Raw genomic sequence first — 18,545 nt, 5'->3', positions numbered from 1 at the left:
ATAACATGTCCGATTTCAACAACAGATGCCGAACTTGGGTCTCAATGAAATTTGGGAACGGGGGCTGTTGCCCCTGATCATCTAAAAAAATTTCAACAACAGAAGCGGGCAGAAGTAGAAATTTATAAGATACTATAAACATGACTAAATAGTGCATCGATTGGAAAAATACGACTATTACATCTGATTACGACTAGGCCGTAAATTTCTAAGAGGCTATTAGAAGTTTAGAACATCAATTAGATACAGCCAATGATTAACAGCCATCAGAGGGGCAATGCTGCAATGATTTCCTCTTCCAGATCAGGCACTCAAACCAGGCAAGATCGTTCTATGTTCAGAATTGGGGTATAACGTGCAAATGTGCCATGCTATATCTTCTGCTTCAATGCTTGACGGAGCTGGACCTTGTGGCCGTCGATACTCGAGTCCAAAAGCTTGAACTTCAGATTGTTCTGGTTGCGTTTCTGTGAACCTTGGGTCCATTCTACGCGCCCTTTCATTGCACGAACTACATGAGGGTTTACCAACTCTGGACTCCACTCTCCTACGCTCGGTGAAACCGTGCACACTCCACTGCTCTTCAGGTCTGGTGAAAGAGCGGCATTCGACATCCTGCCGCTTGAGAGCCTACCATTCAATAACCCTGATCCTGTTCTGTTACGACTTTTGTCATTTGATGATCTCCATAGTCTGGCGAAAGAGGACCCTTTCTTTCGGTACTTTTCTGCTGTTGTTGAACAAACTTCACTGGTCTCACTATTCGACCTGCAGTTTTCACAATTATCATCGCAGTCTGTTCCACTCACTGATGCACCATTTCCTCCACCGCAGCCATTTACTGATGGTTCACTTCCATCTAGCGAATTGCTTGAGCCCCGCTCATCAACATGGCTAACAGTCTCCCATCCACTGTCATCTTCCTCTTCGTTTCTGGCACAGGGTTGATGTGTATATTTCTTTGCTGGTTTTTCCAAGAAGATGTCAGTTTCAGGACTCACTGTATGGATTTTTGTTGCATGACTCGCGGGGGTATCTCCATTACACTGCCCAATTTCCTTCTCATCAGTATCTTCCCTCTGTTTGAGTTCCTCAAATACAGCGAAAATGTCCTCTGAAGGTGGTGGTGGTTTGTAAGAGAACTCCTTAATATCATGAACCTTCACGGAGCAAATTGCTTCCCTGAGCCTTTCTGCATCTCTTACTGTTTCTTTATCAACACTATTGCCTCCGTGGAAACTGAGGAAAGCCTCAATGACAGACTGCAACTCGCTCAGCTGTGAGTACTTGCTGTCTAGTGTCAACTTTGCATCAACAAGCTTCATCTGCACCCTCTCTTCACGCCAAACCTCCGCCATCTGCAACATCTTCCTTTCTTCCTCCACCTCATCTCTCATCTTCATCGATTCACTCTTCAGAGCCTCAACCTCAGCTTTGTCTTCTGCAATCTCCTTTGCTAATTCATCACACACCTCCTCCATGAGCTCCCTGGCCTTTCTCTCCTTTTCATAATCTTGTAAGTACCGCTTTGCTGCTGACTTCAACTCAGACAGCTCACTGGCCAACTTGGAATTAATAATTTCTACCCTTTGTCGATTCTTCCTCTCCCGGTTCAGAGCCTCTTTGACACCATCAAAGATGTCTCGAACCTTGTCATGCTCCCTGCTCCTCCAGGAAGCCTTTTCCTCAGAAAGGTTCCTTAGCATGAGATCAAGCTTCTTCTTCGCAGACCGACTCTCAGCTTCAAGCTCATGAACCCGGTTGTGGGCCTGCATAAGCTCTGCTTTGAGTGCAGCAATTTCTGCATCAGCAGCCACTGGATAATGGTCAAAGGAATCATAGTCAGCATCCCTAAATGTGTCCAGGCACCGACGGTCCCACTTGGTTGCCACTTCTCTTTCAATTCGAGGTGATGGAGAGTAAGCTCCCACCTAATTTAGGATTAAATGCATTCCATTAATAAGACAGGATCAGAACGGAAGGTGTTGGATTATACTCAAACTAATAATTCGTGAACAAGCAATATACCTCATGCTTGATGCCATTGCCAATAGGCTTACTCCCTGTCCTGCCTTCAAGGAAAGCTTTATAGTAATTGCAACGATCTGGTGTATGCAGAGGCTTCGGGCTAGGCTGCAAATTTATTCTGTTTAGCTCACAACCGATACTTAAAAACTAAAAATAAATATTATTACACACTTACAGTGTGCTACAAAATTTACACGCCCAAAATGGAGTTGTTCAAAACCATCCATTTCATGGTCTCCATTACAAAATTGCACTAAACACAGCTATATTTCGGGTCCACGAGAAACCTAATAAGAGTCCTTTAGATGACAATGGAAATATCGGATGTCATATCCCTGGGACCAATTGATAGAGATACAGCAAAATCAAAGCAATCTGGCATAATAAGGAACACCAATTGGATCAACACAGGAAATGGACTTGCTAAATTCTAGCATAAACCCAAAGAAATAGCTATTCCAAATTGACCCACGGATATGGACCCTGCTATCTCTCCCTACACAAAAATCCAAAATTTACTTAATTGGGTCGATAACTTCCTGAACATTCCCAATTTGCGATGCAATAGGGAAAAATGGCAGAATTACACGATGAAACTCCAAGTCAATATAAGCTGTGAGTTTAAGACACTACATTTATGCCCAACATTAAAATCCCACCTCCAGCTCAAATGCTCAAGCAAAATTGCCCCTTCATCCGTCTAATTAATGTGCTTAATAACAACATTGTGACAAAATTGGCACTAAAATCCCTTCACCCATGGATCCGCAGAGACGTAGCTTTCAGAACAATCCAGCGCAGAACTTTTAGAGAAGTTCCAAGTTTCTCACATTATATGACGCGACCTCCGAAAGAAGGACAAAAACGAAGACCACAAAGCACCAAATCACCCAATCCCCAACCACCTCATCGCTGATTCAGCCAAAGCACGGCCACATGAAAGTATGAAACCCTAGAACGCCATAGATGTGACACCACCACAGGAAGATCCACACTGATCTCGAGATGAAGCCTACCTCGAACCGTCGTCGCGCCTCCCCAGACTCCCGCGGCGGCGGCGGCGGCGGCACCTGAGGCGGATGCACCCGCCACAGCGCCGCCGCGATCTTCCTCACGGACGCGGCGGCACCGACACCGCGCGGCGGGACGGCGTCCCCGGGCCACCGGAGCGGCGGGGTGGCCGGCGGCGCGGCGGCCGCTCGGCGCGCGGAGGCGAGGGACGGGCTCTGGACGCGCAGCCGCCGGCGGGGGCGGGGGCGGGAGGCGGGGGAACGAGCCGCGGCGGCATGGGCGCCCGGCTCCTTCGATCTGGGCGGGGACATCGCCTGCGGCGGCGGCCGGCGGGGGCATCCGCCAGAGCGCGCCATGGCAGCGGGTAGCGTGCGTCAGTGGGCGGGCAAGGACGGCGGCGAGGCCAGTGGCATTACCGTGGATAGCGCGGGCGGGCGGTGGAGACACGCGTGCGAGCAGAGCCCTCCCGCGAGATCCAGTACCCGCAGCAGCAGCTAGTAGACAGTGGTGCCCAGTGGTGGCGTGGCTTTGATACGACTGGTACTCCAGCAGTTAGCAGTGGTACGGGTACCCTGTGGAGAAGGGAAAGGGGAAAAGGTAAAGAGATGGAATTATTTGTCTCTGTTTCTTTGCTCCTTTGGTTTCGTGAATCGAGTCGATTTGATTTGATTGTGAACCCTTGAGTTCGTCGGCATGTGACGGTGAAATGGTTTGGTGGTTGGATGAGAAAATTGGAGTGGTTTGAGCAAGTCTTGGCATTGTAGGGGAATTATATATAAGTGAGCGATTAGACTTAAGAGGAAAGGTGCGGTTAGGGCTTTCACCGAGGCACAATTGTGGTTAGATACTATGAGCAATGAAGTAACGGAAAATCTAGCTACCAAACTGTCGCTTGTCGGCCATCATCCGATTTCTTGGAGGAGGAGGTTGTTTGGAGCAAAAATGTCGAAAGTTTTGATCAGACTCTTAAGGAATCCATCAGTGCGGCAACGATGCTCTATCGTAACCCCGGCGACCGGTGATGGTAGTGGACTACTAGATCTGACAAATGGCATCGAAGATATGGAAAGAAAGACAGATGAATTAGCAAGTTCTGTTAAGTGGACATTATGGATGACATGCATCGAGGATTCAGTGAGATACTCGTGGTGATGGCCCGCAAAAATTTGTTATTACAAGGTAGCATAAAGCCTAACTCAATGAAAATCCCCGCGTAAATAGTACAACCATCAGGGAAACTTGCGAAGGTGGATGGAAGAGAAACAAAATACATCATCAAGAATAAGAGTTAAGAGAGGCGATGGGTGGAAATGATTATAGGATAGAGGAAGGAAATAGGCAAAACAATGATGCAAAAGAGGACAGTGGCAAGGACTTGGGCATAATGAATTAAATGTTCCTTTTTATTTGAGCCGTTGTTCTTTTTTAGGCAAGATTATTATGACTAGCTTTATTAAATTTAAACCATAATTACATCATCCACAAGAAAACTAATTGGGAAGAAAGGGGTTTCATCGAAACAGCTACATGAAGGTTTATACTCAAAACAATACGGATTATTAGTTATCCCCTTACGCACCATTTGCTTCTCTCTGCCAATGATTAAACTCAACCTTCCTAGTCACCTCCAGCCATACCTCTAACCCCTGATTTTGCCTTAATCCACCAATTCTTTTTCCTGAAACAACCATTGATCACCTCCAACTCCAACAATCGATTAAGATTTTCTAAGGTATACCCTGCCTCTGCCTTCTCTGCCCATGGACAATGCCACTCTCTGTTGACCTAACCATCATGCCTCCACCGGCCATCTGCCACCTCAGACCATCCCTCTGACCTCAGAGTAGGGTATATGGTTCTTCTCCAACTCTGCTGCCATACACCCTCCTCTCCACCACAAATCTTAATCTAGAAACGCCGAATTCTTTCTTGGCGACCCGTCTTTTAACTCACCTTGGCTGTCCGCACCACGTGTCACCCCGTCTCCGGCTCGGCGTGGTTGACGTCGATTAAGACTTTTAAAAAAAAAACTCAGTGGACTGCCGTGCAACAAAACCGATAAACAAACATTGTACAGCATCGTCGTGCATACACAGGGCATATATAGCGGACACGCCGACGCCGTGGACATGGCCACGCTAGCTGTCTTTGCACGTCGTGTCATGTCGAATTGCTCGTCGAAAAAGAAGAGTTAAAATGGCAGAAGGAGTTTGATACACGCCGATGCACACCACACGTGGTACGATGCAGAATATGGGGACTCGATCGTCCCCTGCATCTGCGTGGTCCTCTGGAACCCCTTTGCTACAGGAGCATTCCTTGGAGCAAAGCCGCAATCAACGTTACATAAACCAGCGTCTGGTGCCAAAGCTACGGCGACAGCCGTAAGCCTACAAGGCTACCGCAGCCTAACGTCGTGGCACATGGTTTCCACTCCTCGGCCCGGCCGGTCAGCTTCAGGAACGGAGACGCTGATACGATCGAGTTCTCAAATCATCAACAGACGTGCCAAGCACCTAACCCAGCTAGCTGCCCGGCGCCCCGGCCGGCCGCTGGTCACGTACACGGAGCTCGTGGCATGTCCCATTTTACTACCAGTACGTATACTCCGTTCTCCACTGTGTTTTTTTCCCGCAGATGAGCAATGTGTTGGCGATTTCCAACCCTCGTACAGTAGAGAAGTGCATGTATCTTTTCTCGCCTGGTGCGGGCGACGGGGGACATGGCACGAGCACGGCGGTGTGGGGGCGGCGTTTCCTTTGGCGCGCGGTCCTGTACTGTGCGCCGTCGGTGTTGATTGGCTGTTTGTGCTCGCGTAAGTTACGGTTGGATCCAACGACCCATCATCGTCGGGTCAAGAACCTCCGCCGATGCACGCGTAGATTCGGACGTTGGGTGTCAAACGGACGAAGGGGGCAACAATTTTATCGTTTCGCAAGGGAAGCGCACGAACGCTGATTCAGTGGAAGACTGGGGCCACGTGGCTCGCGATTTTACGGGAGTATTGATACTTCGCTCGTAATTCTTTCCGGTCACAGATTTGTCAGTGGTGCCGAGAATGGGGTAAGAAACTTAGTTTAGGACATGTAATCCGTGCAATGGTTGGTTGATAAGAATAAGATTGTTTTATCTTATATGTTACATGTCATTTATAAAAGATGGAAAGATAATAAATCAGGTTGCATAATAAGTTATCTTTTAGTGTTATACTCACTCTGATCCTAGATTATTGTTGGAAATTTGTCCAAATATGTATGTATCTATTCTTAAAAAACGTCTAGACAACGAACTGAGCATATCTCAGGTGGTCTGATTTCTTGTGGTGGAAACAGTCACCCAGGTTTAAGTCTTAGACTTGATATGAGTGTCACATTTCCTGGATTATTGCAGGATTTAACCGGCGCTATTCTTTCAGTGGTAGGTGACGTACTTCTCAAGAACTCCCGGATCAGTCTTTCGGAGGTGCTCATAGGGGTAGGGTGTGCGTGTGTGCGTTCATAGGGGTGAGTGTATGCGCGTGTTGTGAGCGTCTGCGTTTGTACTGTGTTCTAAAAAAAGCGTCTAGATACATGACATATTTCGACAACAATTTAGGATAGGAGGGAGTATCTTCAATTAATGTTTAAATGGATAAAATTACTAAATACGGAGTAAATGCTAAGAAAATATGAAATCTAGTAGTACTATGAGAAATTTGTCTTATCTTTCTTGTGAAAAGATCATCTCTTAATTAAAAACCGGCTTGTGCCTTTTCTTCATCGAAGTATCTATTTCTGAGTCGCCTAAGAAATAATTATTTCTCAGTCGACAATCGTAGCCATCGGATGAAGATTTTCTTATACATCGGACCTACATTAATCTTACACGAATCTTAATGATTGATCAAAAGGTTGTCATCATCGACTAAGAAATAGTTATTTCTCGATCGCCAAAGAAATAGCAAAACTATGTCTTCATTCATATCTCTTGCACATCAGATTTTATTGTACGTGGCATCGTTAAGAAAAGGCTGACGCCACCTCATTATACATGCCCTAATTCACTTTCACCGTGGAAGGCCATATAAGTGTTAAAGTCACATATGTATACTTTTCATTTTTATTTATACATTTTTGCCCAAGGTACAAAAATAATACTCCATATTTATTTTCTTGGAAAACTTGCAATACCATACATAAGGCTTGAACTTTTACACTTGTGAATGTCTTCAGATTTTCCATTTTTATATTCATTGGGTTTGCAATCTTCCGGTGGGTGTGCTTAGCACTTTTATTGAGAATGTCATGCCCCAACATTTTTTTAGGTAAGTTGAGCCGCAAGTTGTGAGATGAAAAGTGCAAAGAAACCCACGCAATCATACCTGCCTGCCCACCCCCTTTCTAGCATGATGTTCAATACAGGGAACCCATGCCACAATAAGAAATGATTCCCACTAATGCCCCGCCATTTGCAGCTCTCGCTCACATATCGTTGGTCAAGGCGACCATCATCACGCAACCACGTGCATGATGACACTTGCACATAATCTGCAGCCGGGACATGATATCTTCGCTTAAGATTAGTTGGAAGTTAGAGCTACTAACATAATCTGCAGCTGCAGGGCTTAGAATTGAAGGGGACTGCTAGCTGCAGGTTTTTCAGAAAGTTCGACAGATCTCATCAGTGAGTGTCTTGCCGGGATCTGAGAGCCCTGTTTAGTTTCTTGGTTGGAGCGAAGCAGCAGCGGGTTCAAAGATGGTGAAGTGAGCTCAAGCAGTGCATGTTCTTCTGGCTAGCCCTGTTGTTTTCTCTGAGCTGAACTTTGATCAGTGTGTGATGTACTCTGATGCTTTCTGGGATCGCGTGATGATTAATGCTGCATGGGGATCTCATCAGAAGGGCTTTGCAAAGCTTGAGAAATCTTTTCTCGAGACGGGCAAAGCTTAAATCTCGATGCCCGAGTCGACTATCTCAAACAGGAAAAAGAAGACTAATCCTGACAAGGTTGCAGCAGCACTTGCACTCCTGGTTGCATGGGTGAAAAATGATCACATTGTTTTAACTTTTATGGTCTTATCACTAATCTCTACTAACATATTGGCATATGTGAGCTGTTACATTGCCGGCCTATCAAATATAAATCCACATTAATTTTGACCCAAATGGTCAAAATAATTTGAAAACCATGTGAATTACGTGTTGTCTTATCTCAAAAACTCCGTATTCCTACTTTGGTACTTCCTCCGATTCATAATAAGTGTCTTATATTTAATACAAAGTTAGTATCCAAAAACTTATTATACTTATTATGGATTCGGAGGGAGAGTACTGTGAGATTCTTTGATTTTTTCTCGCAAAAGAATGATTCTTTGAGTTTACTCGTATGCATAACTTCAGCATCCTCGACTTGCGTGATTAGATGAAAAGCGGTTATTCCATGCGAAATGATAATTTGTGTAATACAGGAACAAATCAAAGTTGAAGTGGCGATGGTTAGTACTCCTGCGTAATAGCTAGGCTAGGTTCATCACTGTACGGAATGTACATGTAATACCTAATAACAACCGGTTTTCATTGAGATATGATCGTACTACTACTGATTTTGGATCTGAAGATCTACTTCCTGAAGCTACAATTTTGTAGCAACAGGATCCAGTAGAGTAGTAGTACCAATAAAGAGCCTGATCTTTCTTTTGTTGCTATAACTTGCTTGCACCACATCATCTGAGTTCAAATTTCAAACTTGAAATGCAGCAGTAAGAATGAGTACCTGTCAGTGTACTGATACCACTAATGAATTGGAATAATGATCAATGCTCGAAGCATCAGATGCTGATAAGCTTAACTAAGAAAAGGTGCAGGTTCTTTACCAATTTGGTGACCCTTCCTGGAATAAACAACAGCCTGCCTATTTCAGATGCCACAGGATCGACCGAACAATCTGTTCGTGTGAGCAATAAACTATTGGCGTTTGACATTCTAACAGACAGGAAATGACCAATCAATATATCTTTTGAATCAATACAGTTGTTAAAACTCCAAGGAGGAATCGAAGTAATTAATGGCAGGAGGCCTAATTCAATACACCCCCTCCCCAAACTCAGAAAAGTACGATGGTTTTTTTAAACTTTTTTTTTCTTCCTGCTCTTTACTTCGTCCTGCCTCTTTTCTCTCGAGAGAAATATCCGTTGATTCACGAACTGCTTCGACGATCCCTCCAGTTAGAATGTTCGGAATTGTGTCTTCTATAACGCTTCGAAATTTCATCGCGATCCAACGGTGAAATCTCCGGCCAATACCAAAATACCGAGTGTTATTCGGATTTCTTGAAGCCGTGCGTGATAGTACGATGTTCACATGTTTTCCTCTGATTCGTGCAATGTTTCAACGATCCCTTCGGTAGGATCGTGTAGAATTTTGTCTACTATTACAATGTGAAATTTCATCGTGATCTAACGGTGGAATCTCTAGGAAATTTCGAAACATCGAGTGTTGTTTGAAATTCTCACGACAGTGCGGGACCGCAAGAACATCCTACTTGTTCGCACGTTTCCAGACGCCTTGAGAAGTGTTTCGCCGATCCCTTCGGTGGGATTGTGCGGAATTGTGTCTACCACTACAATACTCCCTCCTTTTCACAAAGAATGACGCCCACGCTTTTCGAGGTCGAACTTTGACCAACGATTAGACCAATTGTATGTAGATTATATGTTACAAATTTTATATTGTTGGAAAGGTTTTTGAAATACGAATCCAATGATATAATTTTTGTAACACATAAACCTTAAATCATTAGTCTAATTGTTGTTGGTCAAAGTAAAATCTTGAAATGCGTGCGTGCCATTCTTTGTGAAATGGAGGGAGTATGAAATTTCATCGCGATCCAGCGGTGCAATCTTTGGAAATGTTCGAAACACCGAGTGATGTTTGGATTTCTCGTGTCCGCGCAGGACAACACGAACATCTGAGTTGTTCGCATGTTTCCCTCTGGCTCAAGAAACTTTTCGCTGATCCGTTCGGTGGGATTGTGCAGAATTGTATCTACTACTATCTCGTGAAATTTCGTGAAGATCTAACGGTGAAATCTCCAGCAAAATCAAAAACACCGAGTGCTGTTCGGAACCAAGCGGAAAAGTGAGAAGGATATATTGTTTAATCTCCATCATGCCTTTTTTATGAAGGGGTACGGAGTGATCTGAACCGTTCTTGTGTTTTTGTAAGAGGAGGGGGTGTATTGAATCAAAGGTGTAATGGCAGACGAGATTATCCCAAATTATGAGCCGAAACCAGCTAGTATCTCAGCTATATGCCAGGTTGGAACAATGCAATTGCAAGTCATTACTGGGCATAGCGAGTACACTACAGTAATGTAGATTCTCGAATTCTCAATGCAGAGAGAAGTTAAGAAGCAGCCAGCCATGTTCATGTGCCTACCATTTTGCCTGTGCCAAACCACAGAGATGGGTGTCAATCAATGGAACTGGAAAACTCGCAGATGCAGACGCAGTATCAGAATTCATGCTTCGATCTCTGAATAATGAAGCATCTGAAGATTTCAGGACGGCGTCCTATGAAGTCAGGATGCCACAGCATGGTATTAACGACGGGTCAGTGACAGCACGGATCAACCAAGGACTAGTGGATCGAATAAAGCGCGAACCCGATTTGAACCTTACAAAAATTCAGATAAAATTAAGGCACCAGTACACTAACTACTTTCATTACCACTTGAATCCTGCATTGATTTCATGAGCTTGCCTCTGCCTATTTAATCTCATCCAAAGTTTAACCTGCACTATAATTCTGGAGTGTAGTAGTACAGTACTATATTCATTCTAGAGTATCATCTCACGCAAACCAAGGTCAAAACAACACATGCACATGCAGTATTAACCACACTACTAATCCGTTGATTAATCAGGCGTGCCCGCATGCGCCATTGGATCCAATCCAAAACATCATCGAAAGCTGTTTGAGCTTTGCAAAAACCCTGGCGTTTTCAGATCCCCATGCAGCATTCATCCTCACAGGCTCACACGATCCCAGAGAGCGTCAGAGCACATACCATACCGATCAAAGCAGAGAGGGGGGCAATAAGATCTCAGCCAGACTGGGATCGGATCTTCTGAAAAACCTGCTGCTCCTTTATCTATCTTTGCAGTAGAACGGCCGTCTCTGTGTCGACATGATCTGGAATTCTGAATGGATTAAATATGCACTCCAAAATAGTACGCACCGTAATCTGTTTTTCTTTTAGCGAACGCACCGTAATCTGTTTATGCTTCAGACATGAGATGCTAGTACCCTCTTGGGCTTTTCTCTTTTCACCGTTTGCATGCCCACGTGTTCTATGGACCAAATGGGCTTGCAAATCTTGTTTGATCCTTTCAGTTTCAGGCTTTCAGCCGACACAAGAATATTGAAACGGGCTTCATTTCTAACTTCACTGGTGGTCTTTTCAGCCCATCTTGAGTCATGCTCACACTTGCTAAAGAGAAGACAGGAATAAATCTCGTTCTACTCAAAATCGAAAATTTGCATAATTTGTGTTGAGAAATGTCCCTAGTTCTGGTAATTTGTGTTGAGAAACCGAAACTTTTGGAAAGTAGTAGGTGCACCAAAGCTCATAGTAGCATTTTCCACATATTATGTCCTACAAGTAAAAAAGCAAAAGAGCCCTTGAACTGGAAAGTTCTCAATATTTCTTATTTTTCCTTCCAAAGGCCATCACATTAAACTGAAAATGACGGCCAAAGCTTATCTGTGGACCTCAGGACCCCACTAGTCGTCGTATTTGTTTTGAACTAGACCTCCCAAAAAAAGATGGGTAGACAATCACATCGTGGTTAGCAATCTCAATTGATATGATATAACTCAGTTTGGCATATCACGGTTGTTCAATGGTTTACAACCACCGCTGGTGAGCTTTCGAGTGCGGCCATGACACCCACTGATGAGCTCAGCATAAATGCAGGTGGCTTCAACTGACTCAACATGCTGAGACAGACCTGCAGGAAAACAGGTGACACTACAATGCCTGCTTGGCCTAAGTTGATGAGAGCAGTTGAACTGATGCAATCGATAGTTCCACGACATGTCAAGGTTTGGTGTAACCTACAGCACAAGTGAACTAATCAACTAATCTATTTTTTCAAACAAGTTCAGTTCATCTTTCAGCTGGGTGCGTCATACATTCAGCTAGTCATTTTTGTGCAAGACGTACAAAATGTGACTTCTAGGCACAGCAAAGCCGGCCAAACTGTCGGCCATTACAAGCAATAACAAATCATAACAATGGAAGGGTAGCATCTGAGTCAAACGCAAGGGTTTAACTTTTAAAACTGGCAGAACAAAAGCAGCATTAAGTTAAATGCAAAGGTCTTAACTTCCCAAGGTACAACACAAACACACACCCAACATCAGATGCCCTCACTTTGGGGCATCATGTTGCATTACAGTATCCCCCATCTTTCGGGGTTCCCCGCTGGGTATTACTGCGACTACAATACATAAATAGCAAAACATACACATCACCAAGATTACGGACAGCACGATACAGACAGGCTCACATCTTTAGAGGCCTTCCCATGTACCAGGTCCTTTGGGGAAAATGCAACCAACAACAGCTTGCGCTTCATGAACAAGAACATCGCGAACTACCTTCCACGACATACAGGGATGATATTTACTAAAACCACAAAGCAACCACCTCTGCAGCGACTCAGACACCTTCGGTCTTGCACAGGTCTAGCAGTGACAGTGTCTGCAGAATTGGGACAAGAATGTTCAGTTAAAATGTCACTTTTTAGAAATACCGTTTACCCTTTCTTATGCAAGCATTTTACATGAAATGTAACATCAGAAGGAGATTCACTATTGGGGAAAAAAGGGTAGGCCCAAAACATTTTACTTTGAGGCATGTCTAGATCTACTTATCCTTGAAAATATCCACATAAATAGATAATGGAAGGCATGAAATTGCAGACTAGATGAACACCATCAAAGCCAGAGTTATGCTCGTAAAGAAAAGAGACAACTGGGCACACTAAAACATGATCGGGCATGTTAGCAGTAAAATTAAACCTAAACAACAAACAATAATAATTATCATGGCCAACAGCATAAACTGCAAAAGTGCTTCTACAGTTCCTCTGGAGATAGCTGTCATTGCATTTGCATGACTCAATAACATATCACATAACAGCATAGACAAACCATGTGAACAACAGCTATATACCTCTGCTATGGAGAGCTCAAGGCGAAATTTAGGACCATCATAGTGGTGCAAGACTGGCCTAAAAGCATCCTCTTCCAAAGCCTTGCAAATCTTTCTGATGCGGATCCTCACCTGATATGTTGAAGATAACTTCAGAGCATGAAAACAAAACCTGAAGGTTCATAAACATACGCCAACTTTGGTCATTACCTGAGCTGGGAATCTGGATTCCCCTTTACACTTCTTATCTTCCCAAGCAGTGGGATCAATGTTAGATCCTCCAAAACTAGCAGCCTGAAAAGCAAAATCTGGTTAGAACACTGAAAGACAAGTCCACAACCTGCTAGATTTCAATTGAGGCAAATGTGCATTTCGAAAATGGAACTTAAAGAACAAGATACAATTCTTAGGTGGCATCGGCAGCAATACAAATGCATGTTTGGCTAGTAGGGTTCTAAATCCTGGACTGCAGGTTCCAACTTAGTAGAAACAGTAGGGCAGCAACAAAAATGAAGGATTGTAACTTAACAAGGAAGCATAGAATACTAGTACATACTACCAACCTGCACTGACACTAACTATAGTGGCCCATTAAAGAGTGCAATGTAACAGAGCCATCAGAAAGTGAGATTGCCTGGAATTCATGATTCTTGGTTACATATGCTAAAGTATCTAGACCATCAGAAATACATTTCCTATTTTAAATGTTGTTTCAAGAAAGTACATATGTAGGCATAAGCATAAAAACAAAGAGAAGGGCTAGACAGCTTAAATAATCCATCTAAAATGGAAGAACACAGTGAAAGCCTGGTATTTATTTTGGTCTCTAAGCTGCATAAATTTTTATCTATTGATACAAGCATTTACGCATGACAAACAAACAACTTTTAAGAAGTTCATACAGAAACCTGTGATTATCAGAAAATCAAATAATCACACACCTCAAACACCCCATGGAGCTGATGGGTAGTGTAATTGTAGAGGAAAAGAGGTAGACCAGGAGTAATAGCCCGGACTGAATCACGATATCTTGCTGGCAAACCTGCAGAAAGTAATAAATGTTGAGATGCTATATAAAAAAGTAACTAGTAATATTTTTCCAAAACGATACAAGAGATAATTTACAAGGATATATAGTAGCACAAACCAAAAAGCTGCCTCTTAAGATCCTCCTGCATGGTATCATTGTTGCAGACAAAGATGTATCCACCAAGAACTTCATTCCGCGGTAGCATCTCACTTGTTGGCAATGTTTTGAAGCGCTTGTCAACAGAACTGTTGTTGCTGTTGCTTCCATTGTTGTTGTTACCACCATTGTGTTTGCCATTTGCCTCTTTCCCATTTGGATTATTTGAATATTTGTTCACCCCAACATTCATCTTGAACGCATTTGCGTTACCATTGCTTCCCTTGGAGTACATCGGATTCATGTTATAGGCCATGTTGCGGAAAGGGTACTTCATGGCAGCCTCATTCATCTTGAGATCATTCATCTTAAGGTCTAGGTTCATGAAGCCAAGATTGAGGTGGTCCATCTTGTTGTCTTCTTGGTGGTAGGGTAGCTTATCCCACTGCTTCACATCAGTGACAGTGTTCATGCGTGCATAGTCAAAGTCATTCATCCTCTCAGCCTTTGACTTTGTTATCTCAGCCAACTTCGAGGTCATGAGAGACCATTGCCGGTCCTCTGCCACCTTTGATTGCCCACGGAACTCATCTCCAAGATGCCATAAGTTGTCCATAGCTCAGTTCAAGCTCTCTGCCTTTTGCAAGAAAGACTTTAACATATCAGTTATCAGTACAAGATCATCCTTTCCAAAATTAAATGCACAGTGGGACACAATGATATTGCATCAACATATCTCCATGCAACATAGAATTTCAAATAATTTTGTGCAACAGTTTATGCTATACATAAACACATTGCAAATATGAAACTTTAGAAGCTGCTAACTAACTTTAGGACCACATTAGACCACTAGTTAATTGCCAAGCTACAAAAGCAAAAAGAAAAAATTAAGTATAGTGACAAGTTTGAAACTGAACTGATGGATCAGACAAACCGATATTACACTATTTTGACGGAACAAGTTTCCAGGAAATTGGCTCTTGCCTTTCCTTCCCATTAATTCAATTGCTGAGAGTACATTAGGTGTACTTGTGTTGCCTGAACTGTTCCGATGCAGCAAAATTTCGATTCCATTTCCCACCCCATTAGTTTCTACCGCTTGATGTAAATAAAAAATGTGCCAGTGCCTTGCTAATCGCCTTATGGTATCTACATCTTACAACCCTAACTACATGTGCATCCTTGCTGAATCTTTATTTTCTCATTTATATCATGCATCGATAGTGTCACACACGACCAGATGATCCATTCCTTCTCAGTTTATCCACGCATCAAGATGCCCACGAGGTGGTGTAAGCAATCTCACAGTCGTAGGCACATAGCAAAAGGGCAAGGGATTAGTTTCTGAACTGAAATTTCGTATCTTGATTGCTGTATGTTATGTATAATTGTTAGCATAACGATCGTTGATCTTTGTATAAATAACGGACTGCTCCTCTCAAAAAATAATAATAACGGATTGCTTACTGAATAAACCAACTGAATTGAGCAAAATATCACTTTGTCAAACCATCCTGATTGTGATTTTAATTTGGTCAATTTGATCCTAATAAACTTATATTTACAGCTCAGTATAGAAAAAAAAAGACCAACAACCAAGCTAGGTGGGTATTTTTTTCAGACAACTTGATGAGAAGAAAAAAAACACAGATCAATCATTTAAGGGCGATCACCCCGACGGTTGAGCTTCAACAGCAACAAGCTGTCAGAAACGCCCCCTGCCGCCTTCCAACTCCTATCTTCCCCACTAGCCCATTGTACTGCTGTCATGACGATAACCCTCTTCTCGTATTCTGCTCCCGTGCTTGTGCGGCTACCATCACTGATGAGGGCCACCGCTGCTGGCGTAGGATTAAAAAAACAGCTACCGAGCAATTTCTGGAACTGTAAACCGCACTTTGATAGATCATAACAAGGTTCCAGTTTGAGAGGAGCCAAAATAGCTAACATTCTATTCAACAATAAAATAGCTTTCAAATCAAAATTGCAACAATTACCTAGATCATAACAAGGTTTCTACTACAAAAAATGGAGCTTCCACTGACCCAACTCGTGTTTATGACCAGTTCCAACTAAAACCGAGCTTTCTACCACACAAATCAGTCTTTCGACCATGCAAACAGAACATTTTGGTACACAATTTCGTCAAAGAACCCCAAATCACAACTTTCAAATAGATCTATCGGGGGGTTCACATTTAAACACAATTTGGTGGAACCCTAATCCCGAAAGCCCAGATCTGCTGCACCGGGCGGGCGGAGGCGCCGCGGGGTGCAGGGGCGCCGAGCGTAGGCGGTGTTGGGCGGAGGATTCCTGGATCCTAACGGAGAAGATGGGGAGATGCGGTTGGGCTGTTGGGGAAGAGCTAAGGAAACAGCGATGGGGAGATGCCGTTAGAGGAGATAGTCGCATACCTTGGTCGATTTGGCCCAGAATTTCGACGGGAAGAAACCTAGATTTGGGGACGAATCAACAACGCTGCGAGGAAGAGAAGAGGAGACTTGGCTGGCTCCCACTTTGCTCCGCCCACAGAGTCCACCGGTCAGAGAAGGTGAGAGGAGATGGAAGGTGAGGTGTCCTCCATGATTTATAGACAGTGGTAGAGAAAAGAGGCCTCCAAGTGCGGGCAATTTACCTATTGTGCCACTGGTGGGGCTGTTTGCTTTGGTTGGTGGTCGGCCTCCATGGTGGTTGTTTCTTGGCTGGGTCGAGCGGATGGCAGTTCAGTGGTGGTACTTGCTAGAAAATACTGGAAACTGTGGTTGGGTCGAGTGGATGGCAATTCAAGGCGGCAGTCATTTTTCTTCAAAAAGGCATACAATTGATGTTAATTACGTTTAATTTATGATGAATGATTCATTTACATATGGATTTGGGTGGTTTTTATAAGTTTTATATTGTTTGTTGTCATCGATATATTTACATATGGATTTTGTGTGCTTTGTATGTTATCTAACCAATAATCGAGATTGCAAGCTCGCATTCACAGAAAGGAGATAACATCAGAAATCTCTGCCAACTTTTCGTTGAAAGTGTTTCTATTCATATGTATGCAATACATATATGAAATATGTATGTGGAGTACGGTAGGAAGGTGGAGAACTACCTCTCTGTGAGGCGACACGTGACTCCGCCTGCCAAAATACATGTATGTATTAAAAAAAACAAGCAATACCGCTATGAGTAGATAGATTGATAAAGATCGACAAACAAATACGTCACCGTTAGATAGATAGATAGATAGATAGATAGATAGATGCTATTGTCGACGTCACATCCGAGTCAGACATCCGAAACAAACAGTCACCACCGCTATATAGATAGACATATACAATCAGTCCAAGTAACACCGCTAGACACGTAGAGATCCAAATCTAGATACACATCACCACTGAATAGATAGAGCCACCGCTATGAGTAAGTGCGCACTACAAAACAAAGATCTTCGAGAGAGAAATGAAACATGACAAATTAGACCGACGAAGCATCGTACACATACCCAGTTATGACATGTTTGGGTAACTAAACGAGGATAGAAAAGGACGTCTTAGACTCCACCGCTGTATTTCCCTTTTACCCTGACTCTCTTACCGTGTCACGTTTGACTTCCACTGTTTAAATACCACATGTGTGTCGCCCTTTTGCATTGCTCTTTTCTAGTGTTTGCTGCCATATATATGTAGTCATCTCACCTTTACGACAGAGGGACCTATGAATTGGCCAAAAGGGATAGATAACAAGCGGCTTCCGCCAAAGAGCCTCTAAAAATGGAACCCATTAGGGAGGAATCACGTTGAGTAGGCACCGCCCGTTATGTGCGTGGTGGTCGGTCCGGTCTACATTCATTCGCGAACATCGTGCATAACAATTGTGTAACATGCTAAAAATGTCGTTAGGATCATAGTTAGGAAATAGTAATGCTTATTAGCAATTAGCTTCTTTGTTTTGGCTTTGTTTTGCCATATCTAAGAGTCAGAGTAGTGTGAAGATAAATGCACCAGTGAATATATTCCATCATATTGTAGGTAAATCCAACTAGAGTGCCGGCCCCTGCTTTCGGGCGACACACAGAGATAGTATTGCTTAATTAGTTTCTACTTTTGCTGCAACGCGTGCATTGCGTATCCATATCCACATACACGATGTGACACTGCATGCAATGCAATGACTCAATGACAATAT

The 18,545-nt window shown here is 43.4% G+C and overlaps 2 protein-coding genes across 4 annotated transcripts; both read right to left on the bottom strand.

The window, feature by feature from the left end:
* Window positions 1-82: 82 nt before the first annotated feature.
* Window positions 83-3,875, bottom strand: LOC100844760. The gene is made up of 3 exons (XM_003566030.4): window positions 3,045-3,875; window positions 2,029-2,133; window positions 83-1,931 (listed from the first exon to the last, which is right to left on the bottom strand). The coding sequence occupies exons 1-3, from the start codon at window positions 3,393-3,395 to the stop codon at window positions 372-374; spliced, it is 2,016 nt and encodes a 671-aa protein (XP_003566078.3). The 5' UTR covers window positions 3,396-3,875; the 3' UTR covers window positions 83-371.
* Window positions 3,876-12,328: 8,453 nt separating this feature from the next.
* LOC100827773 (B2 protein) lies at window positions 12,329-16,935 on the bottom strand. Of its 3 annotated transcripts, none has more exons than XM_003568127.4 (6): window positions 16,778-16,935; window positions 14,382-14,997; window positions 14,176-14,276; window positions 13,445-13,528; window positions 13,256-13,366; window positions 12,329-12,781 (listed from the first exon to the last, which is right to left on the bottom strand). In XM_003568127.4, the coding sequence occupies exons 2-6, from the start codon at window positions 14,974-14,976 to the stop codon at window positions 12,740-12,742; spliced, it is 933 nt and encodes a 310-aa protein (XP_003568175.1). In that variant the 5' UTR covers window positions 14,977-14,997; window positions 16,778-16,935; the 3' UTR covers window positions 12,329-12,739. The 3 variants fall into 3 exon arrangements, with proteins under 3 accessions (XP_003568175.1, XP_014754967.1, XP_010231208.1); XM_014899481.2 differs by having other exon boundaries at window positions 14,382-14,993; window positions 16,778-16,932; XM_010232906.3 differs by having other exon boundaries at window positions 14,382-15,012; window positions 16,778-16,931.
* Window positions 16,936-18,545: the final 1,610 nt, after the last annotated feature.

This window comes from Brachypodium distachyon, chromosome 2, assembly GCF_000005505.3.
Source record: "Brachypodium distachyon strain Bd21 chromosome 2, Brachypodium_distachyon_v3.0, whole genome shotgun sequence".
Lineage (NCBI taxonomy): Eukaryota > Viridiplantae > Streptophyta > Magnoliopsida > Poales > Poaceae > Brachypodium > Brachypodium distachyon.
Note: the sequence above shows the minus strand (reverse complement) of the source record. Positions and strands in the feature narration are given on the sequence as shown.